The sequence below is a fragment of the Molothrus ater genome, chromosome 20 (assembly GCF_012460135.2).
Source record: "Molothrus ater isolate BHLD 08-10-18 breed brown headed cowbird chromosome 20, BPBGC_Mater_1.1, whole genome shotgun sequence".
In the NCBI taxonomy this organism is placed as follows: Eukaryota; Metazoa; Chordata; class Aves; order Passeriformes; family Icteridae; genus Molothrus; species Molothrus ater.
In genome coordinates, this window is record NC_050497.2 from 6942972 (window position 1) to 6966944 (window position 23973).

Below are 23973 nucleotides of genomic sequence, written 5' to 3' on the forward strand. Positions count from 1 at the left end.
TGTCAGTTCAGTACTCAGACACATGTGGTCACAGAAAACATATTTTTTTCTTTATAATGATAATGGGGAGCAGTTCTTGGGTGTTTTGAACTCCCAGGACTGTTCTCTGTCTTTTGTGCATGAGTGTGAAATTGCCTAGTCCTGTTCACCAAATCACAGAATCATTTGGTTTGGAAAAGACCTCCAAGATCATTGAGTTTGTTTGTGGGATCTCAAGCACTTTGCAGGCTGTGCATTTAGACTTTCCTATGCAATCAGCCTTTGCAGAATAGGCCAAACCAGTTTCAGGAGGCTCTTTGCCCCGTTCTGAGCATGGCCTGCACACTTCAGAGAGGTGATGGTTTCCTCCATAGCTTTGCCATAGGAGGTCATGATATGAACTAAGGTGTTTGACTGCAGAAGAATCATATTTAAACAAAATTATTTTAAAACCCTATTTAAAGCTTTCCTCAACACTGTGAAAATTGTGTCAGCAGGTGAATAGGAGTAGTTTTGTTTGAGTTATAGATGTGTTTCCCTGTGTAGTATGATGTAGGCAGGTAAGATGATTTTTTTGCTTGTCTGCATTCATGGAGAAATTATTGCAAATGCACCGTTTTCTCCCCTGTGCCCAAATTTGCTTCTCCTTTCCCAGCCAGAAAGCTGTTTTTTGGCAGCCTGCCTTCCTGCAGTGCTGCCTAACTTGTATGCTTACTGCTGATTTTATTTGAGATGGCAGGAACCTCATCAAAATCAATGGAGGAAGGTGAAGCTTTTTCACAGGAAACTGCAGACAACATTAATCTGAACAGACTGTTGTATTGATCATGACTTTGTACAGATCTTCTGTATCACTTGCTGGATTGGGGACTGCAATCCCAGCTCTCCCATCTCTCTTCCTCACTGTCCAGTGAGAGAAGCAGTGCTGAGCTGTCCATATCAAACAGATTCAGCCTTGCAATACCTTCTGCCATTACTCAGTGCAGCCCCATGAGCCTCCTCCTTTCCCATTTGTCTTCCTGCAGGGAGTGCTGCCACAAGTCCAACCACTCCTCCAACTTCTCTAAAGCCTGACACAGCACCAGCTGCTGCTCCCACTGTGCCCACCTCAAGTCAGTCTCCAGCAGGGAGTGGAGCAGCTGTTTTTTCCTTCATGCCCTCAGCTGTGAAGACTCCTGGCTCCACGGGCAGTGATCCTCCACCATATCCCTTTGCCACTGATGCCTCCAAGCAAGCCCAGACTCCTGCTCTGACTGGACTAGCAACATTCTCCTTCTCCTCTGCTTCTTCCAAGGCATCCATGACTCCTGCTTCTGTAGGCAGCACTACAACAGCTCCTGCCACCTCTTTTCCTTTTGGCTCCATGAACTTTAAACCAGCTGCAGACAGCTCGTCTGGGCCATTGCTCTCCACAGCTCCTGCTGCACAGAAATCATCCTTTGCACCTTCAGCTTCTTCAGTCAAAGTGAACCTCAATGAGAAGTAAATAGATTCAGCAGTGAATGCAGGGGCTGGATGCTTGTGAAATTGCTGCAGGCATGGATAATGTGTGGTAGTTCTGAAGATGGTGTCTGGCTTTTTGCCCTGACAGCAGTTCCCCACATTCCCAGGAAAGCACTGAGAAGCCCCTCTTTATCCAAGAGTGTTGTGGCTGTGGAAACCCTCAGTGCTTCCCATGCCAGAGGTTTTGTTCATGGGTACTAGTCAAGGGACAGTGACAAAAATTTAGACTGATAAATTGCCAGGGACTTAGGGGGGTTTTATATCTTTGTTTCATAGGCAACCAACAGTGATTCCATGCTTTGTTTTGATGCAAATCATGGCTGAGGACTGCTGGGAAATCTCTTCTGTCTGGAATTGTTTTAGTGGGGTGGTGATAGCACAAGTTTCTCTGACAGTTTGTTGAAGGTTCCTTACCCCAGCCTGAGAGGAAGCTGGAGCCACAGCTGATGGATTGCTTTGCCACTCTGTGTTCAGCAGAGAAGGTGCCAGACCTTTTGGTTCTGTTCTTAAATGGACACTTGCTCACTGAGCACAGATCTGGAATCTTCAAAGCTTGTTCACACTGACTGAAAAAAACTAATATTGATTAGAAACTATGTAAAATGGGTTTGAGTGTTCTCAGATGTCATATACTCACTCTTCCCTCCAACTCCTGAGACTTGCTCTTTATTTTTAGAAAAAGTGGTTTAAAACACAGAGCTATGTTAATTGGAACTGCTTTTTAAGGAGAAGAACTTTCATGTAAAAGCTTCATAAGAAATTTCTGATGTTTTAAATGATTATTTTTGAATTAGAAAAATCTTTACTACACCAGAATCTGATGGGAGCTCTTAGGGCTTTTTATATTTTGTGTATAAAGCAAATGATACACCAGTGAATTGGCTGAATATTTAAATTGGCTGCCTTGAGGAGCTGAGTTTGCAAATGAATAGAAATTCATATTTTCTTGCAGAATTTCTGTTTGAGCCTTACTCTGAGATGAGCACTGAAGGGCAGCTCAGATTTGCTATAGCTGGAACAAAATTATGAGGTGCATTGAAACAGGGTAGTATTTTTTGCTGGCATTTAGCTTTTGCTCATGGGAGGATCTAAGATGGAAGTCTTTGTGGTTCCATGTATTCAGAAATTATCCTGAATGGCTCTTCTCACTATCTCCAGAAGCTACACTCGTGATTTTGCACCTGGAGCTTGAGTAGCTGCTGATCCCAGGGGATGGTCATTCATTTACTCATTCATTCACTCATTCATTTACTCATTCTCTTGCAGGTTCAGTGCTGTAGACACCTCTTCTCCCACGAGCAGCAGTGGGCAAAGCACCTCCACAATGTTTTCCTTCTTAACCAGTTCCAAAACTGCTCCTGGAGGTTCTCTGAGCCAGTCCACGCCTGCTGCAGCCCCTCCTACCACACCACTGAAGACTTCATCCCCTGTGCCTGCCACAGGTAGGAATCTGATCCCTATTGTTGGGAATAATGCATTATGAAAAACATTCTAAAAGTTTTAGGACACAGGGAGCTTCATTTGGCTTTTTACTTGTTTTTCCTGCTGCCTTTCCTGTTCCAGAGGCCCTCCTGATTGGCACACCATCATGATGTGAATCACTTTGTCTTGAAACTGAGCATTTTTTCCATTTGTGCTCTATTTCTCAGAGAGCCATATGTGAAATAATTGTATTCAGCTGCTTAAGTTCACCCAGAAGTTCTGGCATTTTCAGTGCTCTGAGGGTTTCTGGGCAGCCACACAAATCAGTGCCTTACCTTCCATCTGCATTGACCAGAGTTCAAAGTAGTCACAAGAGAAGTTGAATGGAAGTGAAAAGGCACCTGAGGAAGGTGTGTTCTTGCATTGGGGCCCACAGCACTACTGCTTTTGGATTTGATAGTACTGATTGTTTCTCATCACAGCCTGTTTCCTCCAGCTTTGTATAACTTCATCAATTACTGTTCTTATTAAATTCCAGTGGCACGTCCTGCTCAAAATCCTCCTTCAGCTTCCTTGGTACAGAAGACAGCCAAAGTCACCCCATCAGCAGCAAAGCCAAGCTCTGCTCAGGTAACAGGAACTTGACTGGCTTCTTTGGAGGGTGAATGTTTTTCATGGCCCATTAATTGCTTAGAATTCCTTGGACTGAGCTAATGTTCTTAGGTCAAAGAATTAGCTAAGTTCTGATTTTGAAACAGTAGCAAATCTGTGGTTCTAAACAATGTTCTCTGCATGTCTTTGGAGAACTATATTTTGACCTATGTTATAATGAGAGTGTCTGGATGGAGTTTGTAACACCAGGCCTTTTTTGATATTCTAAGCTCCCTGTTGCAATGGATATATCCTTAATATTGGTTTTGGTTTTGTGGGTTTTTTTTCCCCCAGGGCAAATCAGCACTCCCCAGCACAGCTTTAGAGAAACAGACCCACCAGTGGAAGGAGTCAGACCCTGTCATAGCAGGAATCAGGGAGGAGGTGAGATTTTCAAGCAGTTTTCTTCATAATGCCACACAAGCACTTCAGTTCAGCTGTGTTCTGATGGTGTCTGTAAGTAGTTTAGGAATGAGAATGGAAATTTTTCCTAAGATGATCAGCCTGATTTGTAGTTATTTGTGTGTCCTGTTCAGTCATCTTCAGCCACTGTGCTGAGAAGATGGAGTATTCTTTCCTGTTAATGTTCAAGAAGAATTTCCTGCTTTGGCTGCAAAGTGACCAATGTTTATGGTGTAGCTGAGGCATGATCCAAGAGCTGAGACATTTGTTCCAGTCCCTGCTGTGTTTTCAGTGGCTGCCCTTTCTTCCACTTGGCCTTGCAGATTGCACATTTCCAAAAGGAGATGGAGGAGCTGAAAGCCAGGACTTCCAAAGCCTGTTTCCAAGTTGGGACTCCAGAGGAAATGAAGATGCTGCGAACTGAATCAGAGGATCTTCACACCTTCCTCTTGGAAATTAAAGAGACAACAGAGGTGAGCAGGCTAACCATGAACCAGCAGTGACTCTTCCTCACCTGATGTTCCTCCTAAACCTGCTACAGCTGAACTGTAGAGGGAACACCTGACTCTGCTGTGTTAATGAGGGGCTGCCATTTGCCTTTGTGCTTTCAGGCAGATGCTTGCAGAAGCCCTTGTGCTAGAAATGGCGGTAGAAAATGTTACCTTCAACCTTGTCCCATCTGTTCCATTTCACTTTGCAGTCACTTCATGGAGATATCAGTATTCTGAAGACAACCCTGCTGGAGGGATTTGCAGGGGTAGAAGAGGCTAAAGAACAGAACGAACAGAATCGCAGCTCGGGGTATTTACATTTGCTCTATAAGAAACCTTTGGATCCCAAGAGTGAAGCACAGCTTCAGGTATGAATCATGTCAGCCAACTTCTGACAGAGAGCTTTAAATCAAATAAAACTTAGGCTTGTGTGTGCAAGTTCCTAGCATTCTTGTTCTGCCCTAAGTATTTGCCATTTCAGTAAATAGTCTGGTAAATGTGTGGTGAGCTTTGGTTTCCATGAGTTTGCAAGAGCTGCTGGAAATCCTCTCCTGAAACTCCTCTCTGTTGTTGCCATTTGCAGTGATGATTCAAAACTCCTCCTGAAAGGGATTTAGTTCACCTGAGATCTAAGTCTTCTAATCTTAGAAAGTGACTCTTGACATCCTGTTCCTTCTCAGCCTGTAGTGTTTGTGCAGGGATTTAGTTAAAAGAATGTTGGGTTTTTTCCTACACTTTATAGAAGAGTTCTTAGAATTATTTTTATCTTCAGCAAGTGCCTTATGGAACAATTTGATGATTTATTATGACTTACAGAATTGTGTGGTTAATTTCACGGATGGTGGAGCATAAAGCTTAACGATATTCTGAAAGCTGGGGCACAAAGGAAAATAACCAGCAGTACATAAAAAAGCTTTCAAAGACAGGAAAGAAAGTCGGGGTGAAGCACTTTGTTACAGCTCTGGTGATGAAGGCTATTTAACCCTAAGCAAAATAGAGTGAATGTGCCCTACAAATGATACTTGGTCTTTTATACTCTGATAAGTTCCCCTCAAGAGGTTTGACTGGCAGGTTGAAGGCATAATTGAATGTCATCTTTGTGGCATTAGGTATCAAGACCATGCATGCAGTTATTAGAAATCAGCTGACACAAAGTAATTTCTTTTAGGTCTGATCTCTAATCTTCACCTGGATTCTGTTGATTGATTCACAGTCTTAATTGCATGCCTGCTTTGATGTCCAGCATGTCGCTGTGACATTTGAAGCTTATGCTTGTGACTTCAGAGAGATGATAATCTTGAAGTATGTGTTTCACTGTGTAGAGAAAGGACCATAAGGAAAGTAGAACACAGTGGGAGAGAAGTGGAAGCGGATTTGAATGGAATGAGAGAGCTTTTGGGTGAACTTTGTGGAAGTTTGCTTTGAGAAAGCTGTGTGCTGACTCTGAAATTTTGCTCAGTCTACATCATCCCCATTCTTCTGGGTGAGAAAAGCTCCCATAGGCAGCTTTGTGTCTTAGTTTTCAGTGAAGTTTTCAATACCCTGAGACTTTCCTGATGTCCAGCTCTACCAGTTTGGTATCTAGAGAGTTGCTGCCATGTGGGTGTTGGGGAAAGGAAACCTGGGCTTTGCAGTGTTTAACACTAAGCCCACAGCAGGACTGGGTTTGCTTTCAGGTTGGAGAGGTCCCACTAGAATTTCATGCTGTATGTTGAAAGCATTTACAGTGGAGTTCTTCTCAAGCTGTGTTCCTTGGCTGCTTCATTGTATTTAGGTGAACATTCTGTTGAGATTAGCTGAAACCAGCTGCAGTTCCCATTTCCATTTTACAAGGTTGGAGTTCAAGCCAGGGCCGTGTCATGCCAGGCAGGTGGGATCACAGGAATGAGACTCAGCTCTGGGTTTGTTTAGGGAGCAGAGCTTGGGGCCAGAGGTCTCTGGCATAGCTGCTGCAGTTGTGCAGCTGTGTGGTCATGGATAAGTCACTTTACTCTCTGTCCTTGCTTTTTACTTATTTTTATTTTCCTACCTATACAAGTCAAATTAATTCCTTGCCTTACTGTGGGAGGTGTGAGCATTTGTGAGTGCTTTCATGAATCATAGTCTGTGAATGCTGATATTCTAGAGCCGTGTGAGCAGCCTGCAAAGCTTTGATCACTTACAATTGTTAGAAGTTTCAGTGTTGTAAGATGGGACCAAATGACTCATGCTCTGGAAGTGGCATTTGAAATAAGGATTGTTTTGTATAATGCCTGGGGTTTGTAAAATCCTTTTTGTAAAGACCTGGCAGTGTTTTGCAAATATTATGGACAGTATTTCTCTTAGTTGAGAGCTGAGGTGAAATGTCCAGGACGAGCCCTGGACAATGTGTACCCTATTGATTGTTACATAAATTTTCACCATGTTGGGTTCTGTTGTGCTGGCAAAACTTTCCAGGCAGAAATACAGGCCAGTGTTCTATGGCTTGGACTGAATGAGCCCAAAGAGTCTTCATCTTCTTCAACTGAAACTGAGATTTCTGAAATGAATTTAAAGCTCACTTTCTTTTTCATGGCAGGAAATCCGGCGCTTGCACCAGTATGTGAAGTTTGCTGTTCAGGATGTGAACGACGTCCTGGATTTGGAGTGGGACCGGCACCTGGAACAGAAGAGAAAGCAGAAGTAAGTAATTGAAACTGAGTACAGAACTACATCTGTGAATTGGGAATTAATCTAATAATCAACAGACAAAGACCTTTTTCTGTTTAAAAGTATGATTATTTTTTTGAGGGATCTGGGAGTAAAGCTTGTCTCAGACACCTAATGGGAGCCATAGGTTCAGACTCTCTAGCTTAATACACGTTACAAGCTTGTGTCTCTGTGTACAGTGCAAATAGTGCTTATAGAAACAAACTAAGCTTTGCAGAAATTCATTGATGGCAGCTAATTAAGCCTTTCTAATAGATAAAGCATCTTAAAGCAAATGAGCTAAATAAATAAACTGGCAGCACGTTCAAAGGAGAAATCTTATTTGAAATGAGCTGAACTGCTTTGGAGATTGACCTGGAGTTTCAGTAGCCAGAACCACTAAACCATTGGTGTTTGCTTGCCTGCCTGTGGCCCAGATGCACAGAATGGTCCTTATCCCTGTCTCTTGATCTGGTCTCTGCAGGCGTCTGATAGTCCCTGAGCGAGAGACTTTGTTCAACACCCTGGCCAATAACCGGGAAATCATCAACCAGCAGAGGAAGAGACTGAACCACCTGGTGAACAGCCTGCAGCAGCTGCGCCTCTACAACCAGACATCTCAGTGGAGTGTTCCCAGTGATTCACCTCTCAACAGTGCTCAGAGGTGTGTGAAACATGAATTCCTCCCTCTCTCTTGCCCCCAGCAATGTGCATCCTCCAGAGAATGATGTTTTGTGGGCATGGTATGGGAGGACAGGATGTTCTAAAGATTATACTAAACCATGTCCAGGTAATACAGAAGTTCATTGGTTGGATTCTTGGATGCTGTTTGATGCTTAGCAGAAATTTCCCCTAAAAGTTTAAAGAGTTTTTTTAGTAGATGGTATAATAGAGCCTCCAGGCTGAGGTACTGCTGGTTGTCTGTCTGACTTCAGGGGAAGAAGTGAATGACTATTGAAGTTTCCAAAATAGTTAAAGGTGCATCAGACAGTATCTAGAGGAGCCAATTGTTTTTCTAAATATGCCAGTGGTTCTAGTGGCTACTTTGGCCCAGTTTTGTTCCTGCTTTGGTAGGCTTCTTTTTCTGCTGCTGTTTTTTCACTGCTCTGCCTTGTCCCAGTTTTGACAGTGACCTTGAAAGCCTACGCAACGATTTGATGAAAACTACTTTGAAATCACATGCAAAACCTCTGCCCAAAGCACCTGGTAATTTATTCTTTCTTCCTGCCATAAATGTGAATTACCTTTTTTTTTTACTTGTGGTTTGACTGTAGACTAATAACTACTTTCCATTTTCTAGCTAAGTTATCCCCAGTGAAGCAGGCACAGTTGAGGAATTTTCTAGCCAAGAGGAAAACTCCACCAATTAGGTCTACAGCTCCAGGTAAACCTTTAGTGACTATAGAAGTCTGATATGCTTTTTGAGAGGGTGACTCACTTGCTGTGGGACCGAGACCAGAAATTAGCTTTTCACTACTCAACCCCTACTTCTCTTTTCCTGTTCTCCCATCTGCTCTCAGAAGGACTTGCCTTCAGTTGCTGCATGGTTTAAGGCTGCCTTTCCAGGCAGTTAAGAAGTCAAATCTTATCGATGCATGAGTTAAACAAGGCAATAGGAGACTGCCCTAAAATAGGGTGCATTTGTCATGGCTGATACACTGGATGGTTCCCTCAGCTTAATACTGAACTTTGGTTTTGATGTTGCAGCAAGTTTGTCTCGATCTGCCTTCTTGTCCACAAGATACTATGAAGATTTGGATGAAGTCAGCTCAACATCCTCAGTTTCCCAGTCACTGGAGAATGATGATTCCCAAGCAGTGGACCAGGAAGAGGAGGCTGCCCCAGTCCAAGTCCCTCGTCATGCTCCTGTGGTCCGAACTCCCTCAATCCAGCCTGGCTTGATGGCTCAGTCTCCGTCCTTTGGGAAACAACACCTCTCCCTGGGTACTTTGTGTGAGTTGTGTTTGCAGTGTCTCCTCTCAATGTGGTCTTGTGGGTAGCTTTGACTACTGTACTATCCATTGCCAGTGCTTCAGGCCCTGGAGAAATGAGATTGCAGGACACAGATTTACTTTGCCAGGTTGCCAGGAGCAGTAATAGAGTCCTTTGTAACCTCATGAACTTGAGCTAAAGGCACTAAAACACCTTGACTCACTGATTGTGTTTTTGTGATAGCCTGCTTCTTTCAAATTTCAGTGACCTAAAATATTGCCCAAAGACTGAGAAACTGGAGTACTTACTGCATCTGTGGCCAGGGTTAGGAGTTCTGAGCCCAGCAAGTCTCAGTAAGAGCTGCATTTGCATACACTCAGTTTTCCTTGTGCAAGAGAGGTTTCTTTAATCTCTGCAGCCAGAGAGAAAAATAAGGTGTCAGCAGAAGTGTCTGTTACAGCAAATTGGAAGTCCTCTAATGCATTGAAGTTAAATCTATTGAGACTTACTAAATTCCTTGGGATATACCAAAATCTGCCAGGGACAGATTGTGTTGATTATTTGAATGGCCTGCACATGAGTACTGTCAGAAGGAAGCTCTGTACTTAGAGGAACTGCAGTTCAGCAAAGGCTTTCAAAGACTCCCTGATTTATAGAGAAACATTTAACTAATACTTTTGTTAATTTGTTTTTTTTTTTAGTGCCTGCATCTTCAAACAGAATCATCCCACAAGGGGCAGACAGTACAATGCTTGCAACAAAGACTGTGAAACATGGAGCCCCTGCTCCCACTGTCACTGTTCCAGCACCACAAGCAGCTGCTGCTGCAGCTCTGCAGAGGCAGATGGCTGCTAACCAGTCCCCAGGTAAAAGGATGGCTAATTGCCCAAGTGACCTCTGAGCAGCTGAATGGGGCTTTCACAGGGATTTAGTGCTCTCAAAGGAGGAGATCATCAAACAAAATGTGGCACACATCTGTAGTTGTTGCACCTCTGAGCTATCCCGTGTTCCTTTGTCTTCCTTTTTCCTGTAAGCTGCTGATACAAAATACCTGAGAAACTCCCATTTCCATTAACAGATGATGTTACAATGTTGGTAAGAGAGAGTTCATAATAATTAGATTTTCTCAGCAAAAATAAATGTACCAACTCTATAGATTGCTGCCCACTTCTTTTGTCCTTAATGAAATCTGAGGTTCCAAATGTTTCAGGCCAGGTACACTATATATGTTCTAGAATCTTGGATGGATCTTTTTGGAATTATTCAGGCCATACTGAATGAAATGAAATGCTTAATATGGAATTTTTCTTTACATCTGTTTTTTTTTTTTGTTGTTGTTCTGTTTTTTTCTGTTCCTTCAAGCTGTGAGCACCTCCTTGACTGAATCAACTCTGAAGAACGTTCCTCAGGTGGTGAACGTTCGAGAACTCAAGTCTGGTACACTGACCCCAGCAGTCTCTGCAGTCATAGGGTGAGTGAGTGCTGCCCTTTGGTAGCATTTGCACTGAAGCACATCTGCCAGTGGGGAGCAGTAGCAGTGTTTTACTGAGCCTGGCTGTGTAAGGCCTGAAGTGGGTGTATTTAGACAAGAGTATTGAGTTTGTGGATTGAAAGAAAGATCTTACCAGGTCATTCAAGGAATTGCTGCTGGCTTGTCCTGAACAAATGATGAGACTAGTATTAACCTCCTTCTCCATTTGTCTGTGAAATGCATTTATGTGCATCCTCTCCTTTTGGGATTCAGTGGTTTTACTGCTAATAAGAAATTTGGGCCTGGTATCTCTCAAATCACTACCTCTGTTCTACCTCTTTCAGTGAGGGAATTGCAGCCCTCTGTCACTGAGTGTGGTCTGTGACTTCAGGCTGTCCAGATGTTTTCCTTCTACTTTGTCATCCTTTGCTGAGAGAACCTTCTCTGGAGTTATGCCTCTTCTGTCTGTTGCCAGATTCACCCCCTAAAGGGAGGGAGAACTGTGCTCTGGCTTTTCTGGACACTTGTCTCAAATGTTTTGACACCAGAATTTTGACTGAAGGGCTGAGTGTCACTAGGGGTCAGTCACTTTGGAACCTTACAGAGCTGCAGGGCTCTTCCTCAGGAGTAAACTAGGAACCTTGACTTCTGGTATTTAGCCTTGAATTTGTTACCATTTCTTGTGATTTAGCTGTAACACTTGGCTTCCCTACTCTGCTTCCTGCAGGCAACAGCCAGCTCAGCTCATTCCAGAGATTTCTTCCTTATCACCAGGCTCTGTCACCAGCCTAGGACTAGGCTTTTTCCCTGTCATTGTAATGACCTTGGAACTGTCTTTACTTAAAGTTCATGCTGTTGCTTAAGACCAGGGCAGTGCATGGCCAGTTCTGGGCAGTACTGAGAAGTCTGTGCAAAGTTGGGCTTAGTGCATGAAGAGGGATAAATTCACCACATATCTCTGATTATATATGGAGTTGCAAATGCTTTATCCATATAACAGTGAGCTGTTTGTGCAGCTCCTGGAGCAATTGCTGTTGTTGCATCACTACTGGCTTTCATACATTTGTGTGTACTCTTCACTGTCAAAGAAAAAAAGGTGGAATTCCTTTGATTCAGCTTTTTAAAAAGAGAACAGTCTCACAGTGGTGGTACTCAACTGGAGACCTTGACATTTACTTCGTGGTTTCTTTTGCATTTTAATTGAGAAGCACCTTGGGTGCTTTTTGCTATTTTATTTCTTCCTAAAAGTGATAAACTGGAGTGGGGAGGGGAATTGCTACATCTTTTGAAAGTCAAATTTGTAGACAGCTCTACTTGGGAATTTTTTGGCTAAAAGCAGTGTTGTGACCAGGAAGAGTTTTCCACTGTCTGTTTCATCAGAACTATGATGAAAAAAAGTAGAAAGTACTGGCTCTGCACAGAGAAGATTGTGAGTGAGCAATATGTAATGAGATTTGTTTTCAGTTGAACTGCAGTTAAAAACCTGTCTTACTTTCAAGTAGTTTTAGATTGTCAGTATTGATTGATACCTCTAATTTATAGAGCACCAGCTAGCTTGGTATCTTGGAGGCTTTCTACAGTTTTACTTTATAGCTGATCTCATAAAAATGTACTTTCTAAAAACTCTACCCAAATGAGCCATGCTTGCCAGTCAGATTCAGCACTAAAATGAAGAGCATTCACCCAGCAAAGTTAATTCACCACTTTTTGCTACTTCAGACATCCTGGCTGTCTTTTGCTGCCACAGCACACTCTTTGGTTGGTAAGCAGGAATGATTTTTCAGTTGTTATCAGTTGTTCAGTGGCCTATGACTGGGTGTGTTGGTGGTCCCAGTCCAATTTTCAGTGAAAAAATAATCCTTTCTCCACAACTGAAGTCAAACCCAGCATTTTCACAGCATTGTCAAGTGATGAATGTTGAGATCAAGTCCCACCATCTCATGAATTTCACAGACTTTCTGTTGTTTTCTTTTTTGTTCAGCATAAGCTTGAAATCTACAGCTGTACCATCCCACCACCAACTTTTGCCAGTGTTAATCTTGAAGTTTTCATTGTTTGCTGTACTTCTGCTTTGGGCAGAGGGCAAATCCAGGCCAGGCAATCTAGAGAAAGTACTCATGGCTGGAAGGAAAGAAGGACTCTCTAGTAAAGCAAAGCTGTTCAAGGCACAAAACCATATCCAAGACCAAATGTCCATGCAAAATGTGTCATATTTGTGTCCTCTTCCTTTAAAATATGGTAGAAGATCCCTATGAATTGGCCTGCAGCTGACCAAACAGTAAATGCAGTTTGGGAATCCTCATGCTTTAGCAGACAGACAATTTTGGATGCCCAAATTTGCTCACTGTCTGGGATTTGCAGCCTCAGCCAGAGATTGGTTATTGCCTTAGGGAACTTCTGGTCCGAGTCAAGATGGAGAGAACCTGCCTGGGTAAGAAAGCTGGGCTTTGCCACCAAGGGAATGCAATCATGGTTGAATCAAAGCTTCTGAAATCTTCTGGTATTGGCCAGTGAAGCTTCTGAACCTGGTGGACCACAGACTTGAGATGCTAAAACTGGTTGGCTGTTCCCAAGTTGCCCTGATGTGATTTGTTGGTGCCCCACAGTGCCAAGGTCAGATCCTGCAGCCCATGAGATGCTGTCATTCTGCAGCAATTGTCTGGGAGATTTTATTTCATGGTCAAAAATACCATATTTACAATGTAGAATATAGATTAATTTTATCACAGTTCTTTCCATGACTTTGTCAGTGTTTACAGTACACTTCAAAGACAGGAAATGCTCCCTCCACCCCCTCCCAACTTACTCAGCATTTCTAAGCATTGCATGTACGTGTCTGGACTCCACATTGTGAAGGAAGCTGCTTAAATTTGTTATCCACTAGGCATAAAATTGTAATCCCCTTACCTGCTGATTTTTCATCAACTCCCTGTAAAATAGAAAGCCCTGACTCTCTTCAGAGACAAGAGTGTCTGGAGAAGACTTGATCGTTTCAGTCTAGAGGTTTAAACACATTTACAGACTTCCTTTGTTAAATGTGGCTGATTCATTTAAGAGGTTTATTCTCTAATCAGATTTGTTCTTTTGGAGTTGTGTGTGGAATCTTTAATAGTGGCTCTTGTTCAGGGCTTCTGGGAGCTGGGCTTTCTGAGAGGAGAGGAAATCCTCTTTCAGACTAGTTATTCATATAATTGTTTAATTTTTCTTTTTAAGATCATCTGTACCTCACTCTGCAGCCCAGGCAGTCCATCAAGTTTTGGCAACTGTTGCTACAAATCAAGCTAAACAGGTATTGTGATATGGAGCCCTTTCCCTGTGGAATACTTACCTGGGCATGCTCAGCAGAGTTTGGGGGTTTAATTTTCATAGCTTGCCCTGCATTCTTGACAAACCATTTCTGTATCTGTGACCTTGACAGTGTGATGCCAGGCCTATCTGTGTTATGTCTTGTCTTTTCTAACTTCTGAAGACATGCAGCTTTCTAATGGCCACAGCCTTGCTGCAGTGATGCTTGCAGCTAACAGCAAAGGAAGCTGTGTTAGGTAGCTACAACTAAATTTCACAAGAAAACAAAAAGAAAGTTACAGGAAATCAGGGAAGAGAGTTCTTTATTACCCTGTTATTCTACTGAAAATATTGCTTAATAGTTGACAAGCTGCTGGGTTTTATATCTATGCATCAAAAAACCCCAATGCAGAAGTCTTTGTCCTCTGAAATCATTGAGCTGCTGCCCACAGAGGCTTGCTGACTTGTTGAAAAGGCTGAGGACTGACCCTCTATTTAAGTGTCAAGACATAATGGGCCCAAGAGTGCAGGGCTCTCCTAAGTGCTGCAACCACCCACCTCTATTTTATTCTTAAGTCACTGCATGACACTGATAATAGCAAACCAAAGTCAGAAGGTCCTTTGTTAATGGACAGACTGACCTGAAGTGGTGCTGTGTTTTTAGACACCTCTGACAAGCTCAATGAAGAGCCAGACTCCACCTTCCTCTGTGTGTGCACCCTCTCCTGTGGCATCCACAGCTGCTCCAACATCATCTGGCAACAAGATCTCAGGTAAGTTGTCTTTCTTTTGTGGAGATGGAAATAAGGCCTGGCTGTCTCTTGCAAGATGTCAGAGTGCGCAGTCCAGAGAATGAGGATACTGAGGAGAAGAGATTTGCCTCCACTGAGAGGTTGCTATGCCAGTCTTGAGGGGGAGAATTTGTAAAAAAGAAGGTACAGGAGTACAGGAGAGTGGTTTTCTATACTCCCTGTGTTTTGTCTGTTCCTGCATCTAGAATTTAGTGACACAGTTCCTTGTTCAGAGTGCACTCAGGGCTTGTAACTCTTATCAGGAAATGCTGAGAGCACAAGGCTACTGTGGTTTGACAGCAAATTAAAAGCAGCTCTTTTGTTTTTAAAACATTGAAATCCTGCTGATTTTAAATGTGCTGATTTGATTTTTAGCCACACAGCATTCTAGGAGTACCTGAACAAACATGATCTTATTCCTGTGCAGGATCTATTGAGCTGTAGGACCAACTTCAGAGCCACTTCAGACACAGGGATCAGTCTCATAGAGTTGGGAAGCTTCTAAAGAAAGGAATGCTCAGTTTACAACTGAACAGGAAAAGAGGAACAAGAGGGGAAGGAAGCAATTGATTTTTAATGTGTATTAGATAATAATGCTTGCATTGGACATGGTTTTATAAGCCTCTTGCATAAATGTCTGCAATCCATCTCTGTTGGTCTTTTGCCTTTAATCCGTGGATGTAGGTTGCCTCTTAGCCAGGGGAAAGAAGCAGTAAAAATAGCTAGGAATTATATTTGACTTGGCAAATGCTTCTTAAATTTTGGTTTATTGAAAATGTCAGCTCCTGAATTTGATAGCACTTCCTTTTTATTAGAAATTTATTAAATTATAGACTGTGTGTGCAAGCTAATCCCTGCTTTTCTAATAGATAGATGTCAGGATGCGTTGTTTATTTTTTTGATTTGTAAATTTATTTTAAAAGTATATTTATTTGTTGTTCTTGTAACTTACAGGACAAGGGACAGTAAAAACAGTTACAGCTGTTTCTTCTACTGTGACTTCAGTACAAGCAACAACTTCACAGCTTAACAAAACATCCTTGTTTTCTTCTGCAGGGTCTGTATGAACATTAAGATTTCTTTGTAGTTGACATTAAATATGGGTATTGGCTGTTACAGCAGGTGTTGCCTACAAGCTGTGCAGTACTGTAAAATGGCACCTGCAGATGTTAGACTGGGAGGGCAGGGGTTGTACCAGAGTCCTTTGAAGACCTTGTTTGTGGAAGCCTGAGTGAAGGTGTTTGAGGCTTTGACACAATATCATGTTGCTCTGAGAATTTTCAGTGTGTAACTAATCAAGAGTAAAGGGTGACTGGCTTGCTTTTGGGTTTTATCTACAGTGGACTGATAAACAAATTCCCTGTTAGGACTTGAAATATGTACTGATGGTCACATTCACTGAATTACCTCTTCATTTTATTACAGCAGAACAAATTTTGTGTTTTGGCTTGGAAAAGTAATCAGTTCATGAAGGTGACAAGAGGGGCCCCAAGCCATCTGGTGATATCTGTTACATAACAATAACACAAAGCAAGGCACATGTTATGAACATACAGTTACCCTGAAATCTCTCTTATGGAATGGTATTTCAGGGATGGCAAAAATGTTTATTTGGTTACATCTTGTGTTTAGGGGAGAGGGATGATTCCTTAGGAATGATTGTTTGAAATTCTGCATGTTTACTGGTCTAACACTCAAGTGAATTTCTCTGTGAAGTTGGCAACATTATTTCAGAATACACACACATTCAAATGGGTGGTTTCTTCCAGTCTTACCCATTTCTCTGCACTTTTTTAAAGTGGATACTACCCAAATGCCTTGCTGGGCTCTTCAGAGGGCTAAAAGAGTCCTTTTGAGAGATGGAAATTCAGATTCAAAAAGCAAACAACCCTGCCTTTGTCCCATGTGCAGTGCCTCAGTGTGTAAACCATATGCTAAATACAGTGCTGTTGTCAGTGATGTCTTAGTCCCATGGCCTGACTTCTGTATCAGCAGCTGATTTTTGAGAAGCAGAGAAAGCTTAAAAAGCCTCAGGGAATGAAGATCTTTGCAAGACTCATTATGAAAGATCACAGTATTTTTGCAAGACAAAATATTTTCAGTGTAAAATAGTCATGATAACTTTTCATTTTTGTCTTGCTATGAGTGATCTCCTTTTTGATGGATGGTTGTATCCAGTCATTCCCTTCTGCACATGCACTGATTCTTCCCTTTTAGCTCTTTCAAACTGTAGCTGCTCCTGTGGTTTTTCCTCTCACCAGTCTCCCCAAATCCATCAGATTTTGGTGCATGAGGAAGAAATACACAGCAGAAAGGAAAGAACATGGAAGGATGAGGATGGTCAAAAGAACTTTGAGCCCTGACTCTCTTTAACCCTCTACAAGCCTTTTCAGAGAGGGAACAAATGGAGCACAGTGTGTGTTTCTCTCTTCCTGTTTAGTCCTTGGAGAAACTGCTCCTGTGTGCCTGGCTTTGTGCAAGTCTGTACTGGAAATCTGAGCCTCAGAGTTGTGCTCATCATATGGTTGGAAATTTCAGCACTTTGAGCTAAGTCATTCTTTCCCTTTCTCTCCTCTCCTCTCCTCCTAGGTCTGTATTTAATTTTGGTGGTGTCACATCAGCTGCTTCATCACAGACTCCTCCCAGCCTCGCTCCCTCACAAGGTGAGTCTGGGAGAGTTGTGCAAACAGCCTCTCTTCCCTCTTAACAGAGTGTTTACTCTTCCTAATCCATGTGGTTCTTGTTCTGTGTTGCACTTCTATTACTAAAATTCCAGTAACATTTCATACCCATGCTGGGTTCTCCCCTGTAATACACAGAAATCTGGGCCACCCACCTGTCAATTAAGCAAAATATTTGTTGCCAAGAACATTTAGGAGGCGCTAGTTTATGCAAAGGGTAACACCTGTAGTCATTTCCTCTGCTGTTTTTAATCTGTAGATTTAAAGTTGCTGAGGTGGACTGACATAGAACTGTTATCCAGTGAGCATTTAGTAATCAGAGGGAAGTGCTTGGAATGGCTTTGTGTTGCTTCCAAAATTGAAGTGACAATACAGAGGCTGCCTTTCCATGCCATAGGTAAATCCTTGTTGAGTCTCATCAAAGGGAACTGATAAAATCTGCTTTGTAGTATTTTTGAAGCTTTCTGCCTTTAATTTTAGTCTTGCAGATGAGATCATACAGTCAGAAAATTTGCTCCCAATGTTGTTGGTTCCTCTGATAAAAGATATCACCTCTTCTTACAAATCTTGGCTTGTTTCTATCCTTAGACCATCACAGCTACAGTAATGCTACTGATACTCTTGATGTTAAGTAGAGAGAATGAAGTGGGCTTAAAATTTGGAGATGAACATAAAAGCTTAGGTAAATAACACAGATAAAGCAGGAGTGGGAGGTACAGGAGGCAGACTTGTAAACCACAGCATTGTGTGAGGGCAGGTACTCCACTCTGTTCTGTGAACTGGTAGGAGCACCTCTGTCTCTAATTGGTAATGGAAGAACTACAGAATGTAATTTCAGGGCTTCAGAAGGAAAATAAAGCTACATTATTGAGTGTCAGTTACTTAAATATACTTAATATAGAGGAAAACACAAGGATAATACCAGATCTGGTAAGAAGCTTTTGCTCTTTGTTGTTTGAGCTCCATGCAGATTTCCTGTACTTTGTCCAAACACCAGTGAAGTGTTTTCAAGTCAAAATTTGTTTGGTGCACAGAAATGAAATGACAGTACATTAAATAAAACTAGCCCAGGCTCCCTTAAAACTTCAGCAGTTTCACACTGTTGGACAGCAGTGTAGGTTAGAAATGGAGCTGCTTTGGCAATTACATTTGAGAGTTTTTCTCTAGTTTTTCAAAGCTGAAAGCAAGCTGTATCAAAACTGGAGGGTAGTCTATAAATAATTGAATTGGTAAAGAAAGATTTGATTCTGTAGAAAACTCTTCAAGTGTCAAAGTATTTTTATGACCTTAACTGTTCTGAGCCATTGGTTTAAAAAGAAAGTGCTGAAGTAAATGTCAGGAATTTTTTACCTGAACCAAGTAAGAAGAGGTGAAAGTGGTGTCAGTAGAAAATTATCTGTAATAACCAGGTCTTTTATGTTTTTATCAAACTGCTGAAAAAGAAATAGGAGCCAAAGGCTGGAGTTGTCTGTACTCAAAGAGAAGGATGGTTAAGTGGAGGCTGTGATGTGACAGTAACAGTGTTTGTCACTGCCACCCTGGCCATAAAGGCTTTGGGTGTCACTGTTATGTCCTGAATGGATGTGAAGGTTGCAGTTACCTGATGGACAGAGGTTTTGTAGCTTTGAGGCAAGAGCACTGACAGTCTGTGAAGCACTCAAATGGCCCATTATTGCGAGAATGATAAATGAGCTTTGCATACCCTAACTCGATTTGTTACCTCTGTCTCTCTCACTGACAGCTCCTGCAAAAGAATCAGCCCAGCCAGACTCATTTTTGTTTGCTGGGAGTTCCAAACTTGGAGCAATTCCCGAGGCGGCCTCCTTTGCGTTTGGGTCCCACAAATCAGCAGGTGCTCCAGGAGGTGTAGTAGGAGGTAGCACCTCAGCAGATGGCACCCAATCAACCAAAGCTGCTGCAACATCATCTTCTGCTCCCCCCACAACCTCTGGCAAGCTGGATATTGCTCCATCCAAACCAGGAGATCACTTGTTTCAGGGCAACCTAGCTGGGGAAACTCTTGGGAGCTTCTCAGGACTACGGGTTGGTCAAGTAGATGATAATGCCAAGACCACCAGTAAAGCACCATCTACCAGTGTTGCAGGAACACAGTCAACTAAAGTGTCTCCAATGCCTTCTGCATTTAATTTTACTGCTCCCCTGACTTTAGGAAAAGCTGGAGAAGCTGCTTCAACCTCAGGCACGTCAGCTGGCACAGCATCCATCAGCACTAGTGCCACGGGCAGTCTCTTTGGCAATGTCCAGTTAACCAGCACGGGGTCTTCTGGGGTGTTTAATCTTGGAAGCTCTGGTGGCAGCAAACCCACATTTTCATTTGGTATTCAGCAAACAAACAGTATGAGCACTTCCACCTCTGCCCCTTCTACTCTCCCTGCTGCAGCATCCCTCTCGTTTGGATGTTTCTCAAGTTCATCACAAACTGCTGTCCCTGCTGCAACTTCCAGTAAGTCTGCAGGGGATGCCAAATTACAACCTGGCTCAGAAAAAACGTCTGAAAACGAAGCTGGAGCAGCTGGGTCTTCACCTGCAGTGCCACAGCCCCAGGCACAGCTCACAGAGCCACTTAAAGAACCAGCCTTACCCCAGGCCACAGCTGGGGACACCATCCCAGAGGGCTCTGGGACCACAGTGGCACCTCCTGCCCCTGACCCTGTGGCTGCTCCCACCTCCACCAGCGATCTGAAGGCCCTGGTGCCTCCTGCTGTCTCCACAGCCACCCCAGCAGATCAGAATGTGTCAGCAGCAACCTCCACAGCAAGTGTTGCCTCTCCTGCAGAAGCCACAGGTGCTCTGGCTGCTACCTCTGATGTTACTACAGGTGTGCAGAGTCCAGCTGTTGGTGCCTCTGTGTTTGCCCCCACTTCTGCAGGCTCCTCAGTGTTCTCTCAGCCACCGAGTTCCAGCTCTTCTGGCTCAGCGTTTACCCAGCCTGCTGGGGAAGCTGCTGCCACTCCTTCCACACCACCTGTTTTTGGACAGCTCCCAGCAGGTACCACAGCATCCTCTCCCTTTGGGCAGCTCACCACCAGCACTCTGTCCACAGCCACTGCCACCACCCAGGCTGCCACCTCAGCCTTTGGTACTTCTGCTTTTGGCACCACCACCACGGGAGGCTTTGGCCAGCCAGCCTTTGGGCAAGCACCAGTCTTTGGACAGCCTGCAAGCAGTTCTTCAAGTGGCTTTACCTTCAGCCAGTCTGGCTTTGGGACAATGCCAGCCTTTGGCCAGCCAGCAGCTTCCACAGCAGCCTCGAGCAGTGGGAATGTTTTTGGAGCCCCAGCCAGCACCAACAGTGCCAGCTCCTTCTCCTTTGGCCAGCCAGCCAGCACAGGGGGGGTGCTCTTTGGGCAGAGCAGCCCTCCTGTGTTTGGGCAGAGCACTGGCTTTGGGCAGGGGGGATCTGTGTTTGGGAGCACTGCTGCTGTCACCACCACCACGTCCTCTGCTGGCTTCAGCTTCTGCCAGGCCTCAGGTAAGAGCAGAGTCTTGTCCCAGTGGCACTGTCTGGCTTGGAGGGTATCACTGGGAAAGCAGGATGGCATTAATGCCTTTTTTCCCCCCTATGGCACCTGATGGGTCTCATTTTTTTGGTTTGGTTTTGTTCTGTTTTCAATTAGTAAGAACAAGAGCTGCAGTGGATGTGAGAAGCAGACTAATGTTGGAGGCAAAAGAAGCTTTTGCTCTGCTTCACTATTCATCAGCAGGCCTCTGAATGTAGCCTTGTCAGCCAGTCCTGCCTTCATTTTATACTTACTAGTCTACCTTAATTTAATTTTGCATTACATATTATCCTGCCTGTTGCACAATAACTGGAAGTGTTGTAAATTGTTGAGTGAAAGGGGCAGAGCAGCTCTGAGACCATAACCAAGGCAATGAATAAACACAGATGCAGCACTTCCTTCAGTGGCCTGCACTGAACACATGCAACAGTGCATGTACAGCCAGGTGTAATACTGTGTCATAAGCCCTCAAAGTGATGTGTTTGCAGGAAAAATCTGTTAAATCCACTTCTGCATTTGGATACATCTCAAAATTAAATATAGCAGTAACATGAGCACCGGCTACCTGTCCACACAGTTAAATTGGATTCTTGCACAGACCAAACCTCCTTGGTCAGTCCCTTTTTGTTCTCCACATGCTCAGTATCTTGTTGGGGCTTTTCCAAAGGTTTTTCTCTACAATCTTCAGAGAGCTCCCAGGGAAAAGTGACAAGTGCATAGTAATAATGGAGAGCATGTATTTCCAAGGAAGAAAAACTAATTAGGTTCATTTAATTAAAAATGATGGCACTGCAGGCAACTGCTTGCTCATTTTAAGTACAGTAGCAGAGAATAGTTAAATGGTGGGAAGTGAACTCTGCTCGAGAAAGGTGTTCCTAATTATAGAGATGCAAGTTTTATTACAAAAGGCACATTTAAGTGAACTGGGAAATGGAAAGGGGAGTTCTCTTTTTAATCAAAACATTTCATTATCTTTAACAGGAGTCTTCAGGTAACAAAGCTCAGATCCTCTTTACACAAGGGCAATCAGAATGCTCCAGTGCTTGTGCACAACTTGCATTGTATTATTGTAGCCATGTTAACAGAAATCCAATTCTCTTGGTGTTAGCAACAATCCCACAAGTGAAAAGGCCTTCTATTGTCTGTTTTTAAGTTGGCCAAAGAGAGAATGAGAATGACTTTGATATAAACTTTCAGTGTAAATTATTATTTGGGTGTTGGCACATGCTTTGTGTCTGTCCAGCCTAGATGTGTTTGGTAACATAATTTGTATCCCTGTGTTTTGGCATGGAAGACCTGTCCTTATCCTGTCCTGGTCTTAGACTCTGGTAATAGTTTTGGTGGTTAATTTTTCTTTTTTTCTCTTAGGTTTTGGTTCTAGTAACACAGGTTCTGTGTTTGGGCAAGCAGCAAATACTGGAGGCACTGTCTTTGGCCAGGCAAGTATTTATGGCTTTGTAGGGCTGTTACACGTGGGGGACTTGGTCAGGGTTCCCTATTTCTGATATATTTTTTTTAATATAGTTGGATGTATTAAATAAAATGTGCCCTAGTCTGTACTGGGGATATTTGCTGTTGTGGTAAGCACCAAAGCAGCATCTGCATGAATACTCCAGGGGGCATGGGGACACAAACATTTTATCACATGCAAGATAAGACACATGCAGTAAGTCTCCTGCCTTTATTCCATGCTATGTGGAAAGTAGAGCAAGTGTAGGGCAAGTCTCAAAGGCATTATTCTGTGCTGTGGACAAGATTTAAGACAGACTTAAATAAAATTTCATGGCATTCCATTTTGGAAGGTGATTGCTGGCTGGTTTGCCAGCCCCTTCAGGCATCCTGAGAAAAGGCCCAGGCAGAACAGCCTTGGGGGGAACACGTGCTGCTTTGACTTTGCTTAAATCCCTTTTTTGTCCTTTTTGTGTTCTAGCAGCCATCTTCTTCCAGTGGAAGCTTGTTTGGAGCTGGAAGTGGTGGGAGAGGTGGAGGCTTCTTCAGTGGTTTGGGAGGAAAGCCAAGCCAGGATGCAGCCAATAAGAATCCCTTCAGTTCCTCCAGTGGAGGATTTGGATCTGCAGCTTCCCAGAGTAAGTGAACAAAAGAAGAATACAAAATGTGCTGTGATTTCCATCTGCTTTTGTGAGCCCATCTGCTTTTCTGCTGATTGTTTTTGAGTCAATTCTGTGTTAATATGAAAGGCTTTGAGGGAGTAACCAGAGCATGTGTGATGTGTAATGCAGAATTTTTCTTCTAGGTTTATGGAAAACAAGTAGGGAAGCCATTGAAACAAACAAGCAGATGCAAGAAGTGTGAATAATATCTATATTCTGTAGAGAATTCTTGTCCAAATCCTTCCTTAAAATGAAATGCTCAAAATTCTTGTCACTGAATTTCTGCCTCCAACTTGTTTGGAAGTTAGAAAGCTTTGATCATCTCTCATCGCCCTAAGACTGTAAAAATTGCAACGAATCAATATGAGAGGGAGAGAATTTTTGTGAACCTCTGCCTAAAAATTCATGTCTTTATGCAGCACATGCAAGGTACTTTACCAGAATTTGCTGTGACATATTGATAGGCAGGTAGAAAGCACAAAGAAGGGGAGCCAGTGGCTGAACATGAAAGTAGGGAAACAAAGGAAAGCTGTAAAATTGGTGCTGCAAGTGGTTAGAAGTAGCACTTCAAGCCTTAAGAGAGAAAATCCATTTATTTTATTACATCTTTAATGATCCATTGGGATTAATGGTTGAGGTCAGTTTTCTAACCTTGCTAATTCAATCATTTAATGCAGTTCTGGGGTTTGTGATGAAACAAAACAGATGGTTCACCAGAGAAAAGCTTTGGTTGCTCTGTGTCCTGCCTCTAGATGCAAAAACTCCCTGTAGGCTTATGAAGGATGAAAAAAATGAGTTATTTTTTAGTAAGGCTGGAGAAGTTTGGCTCCTACTTTAAGGTCCTGTTAGATAATCTTGTGTAGAAATACTGAGCATTGCCAAAACAGCTGAGAACCTTTAATTTGTGGTTTGCTGATATTTGTGTTGTCTGGAGAGAATGATTGTAGCTGCTGGGATTCCTCACTTGAGGAATTGTCTTTTACTGACTGGGGCACAGGATGCATCTAAACAAATCATCCTTCCTGGTGATTTACTAAATTGCAGCAATAAAGGGTTGTTAGTGGTC

General features: G+C 43.0%; 1 protein-coding gene across 3 annotated transcripts in view; it reads left to right on the forward strand.

The window, feature by feature from the left end:
- NUP214 (nucleoporin 214) overlaps positions 1-23973 on the forward strand; it is a 39531-nt gene that overhangs the window by 7540 nt on the left and 8018 nt on the right. The window contains exons 12-31 of one of the 3 annotated variants that reach the window (XM_036393964.1): positions 1005-1461; positions 2749-2924; positions 3443-3534; positions 3850-3939; positions 4281-4430; positions 4658-4816; positions 7006-7109; positions 7600-7779; positions 8236-8321; positions 8416-8499; positions 8823-9068; positions 9749-9913; positions 10410-10518; positions 13732-13807; positions 14468-14576; positions 15549-15651; positions 17184-17257; positions 19017-20768; positions 22165-22235; positions 22727-22883. In XM_036393964.1, coding sequence (XP_036249857.1) covers positions 1005-1461; positions 2749-2924; positions 3443-3534; positions 3850-3939; positions 4281-4430; positions 4658-4816; positions 7006-7109; positions 7600-7779; positions 8236-8321; positions 8416-8499; positions 8823-9068; positions 9749-9913; positions 10410-10518; positions 13732-13807; positions 14468-14576; positions 15549-15651; positions 17184-17257; positions 19017-20768; positions 22165-22235; positions 22727-22883 — 4440 coding nt within the window. The remainder of the gene's footprint in view (positions 1-1004; positions 1462-2748; positions 2925-3442; positions 3535-3849; positions 3940-4280; positions 4431-4657; positions 4817-7005; positions 7110-7599; positions 7780-8235; positions 8322-8415; positions 8500-8822; positions 9069-9748; positions 9914-10409; positions 10519-13731; positions 13808-14467; positions 14577-15548; positions 15652-17183; positions 17258-19016; positions 20769-22164; positions 22236-22726; positions 22884-23973) is intronic. The other 2 variants (XM_036393965.1, XM_036393966.1) reach the window with 2 other exon arrangements.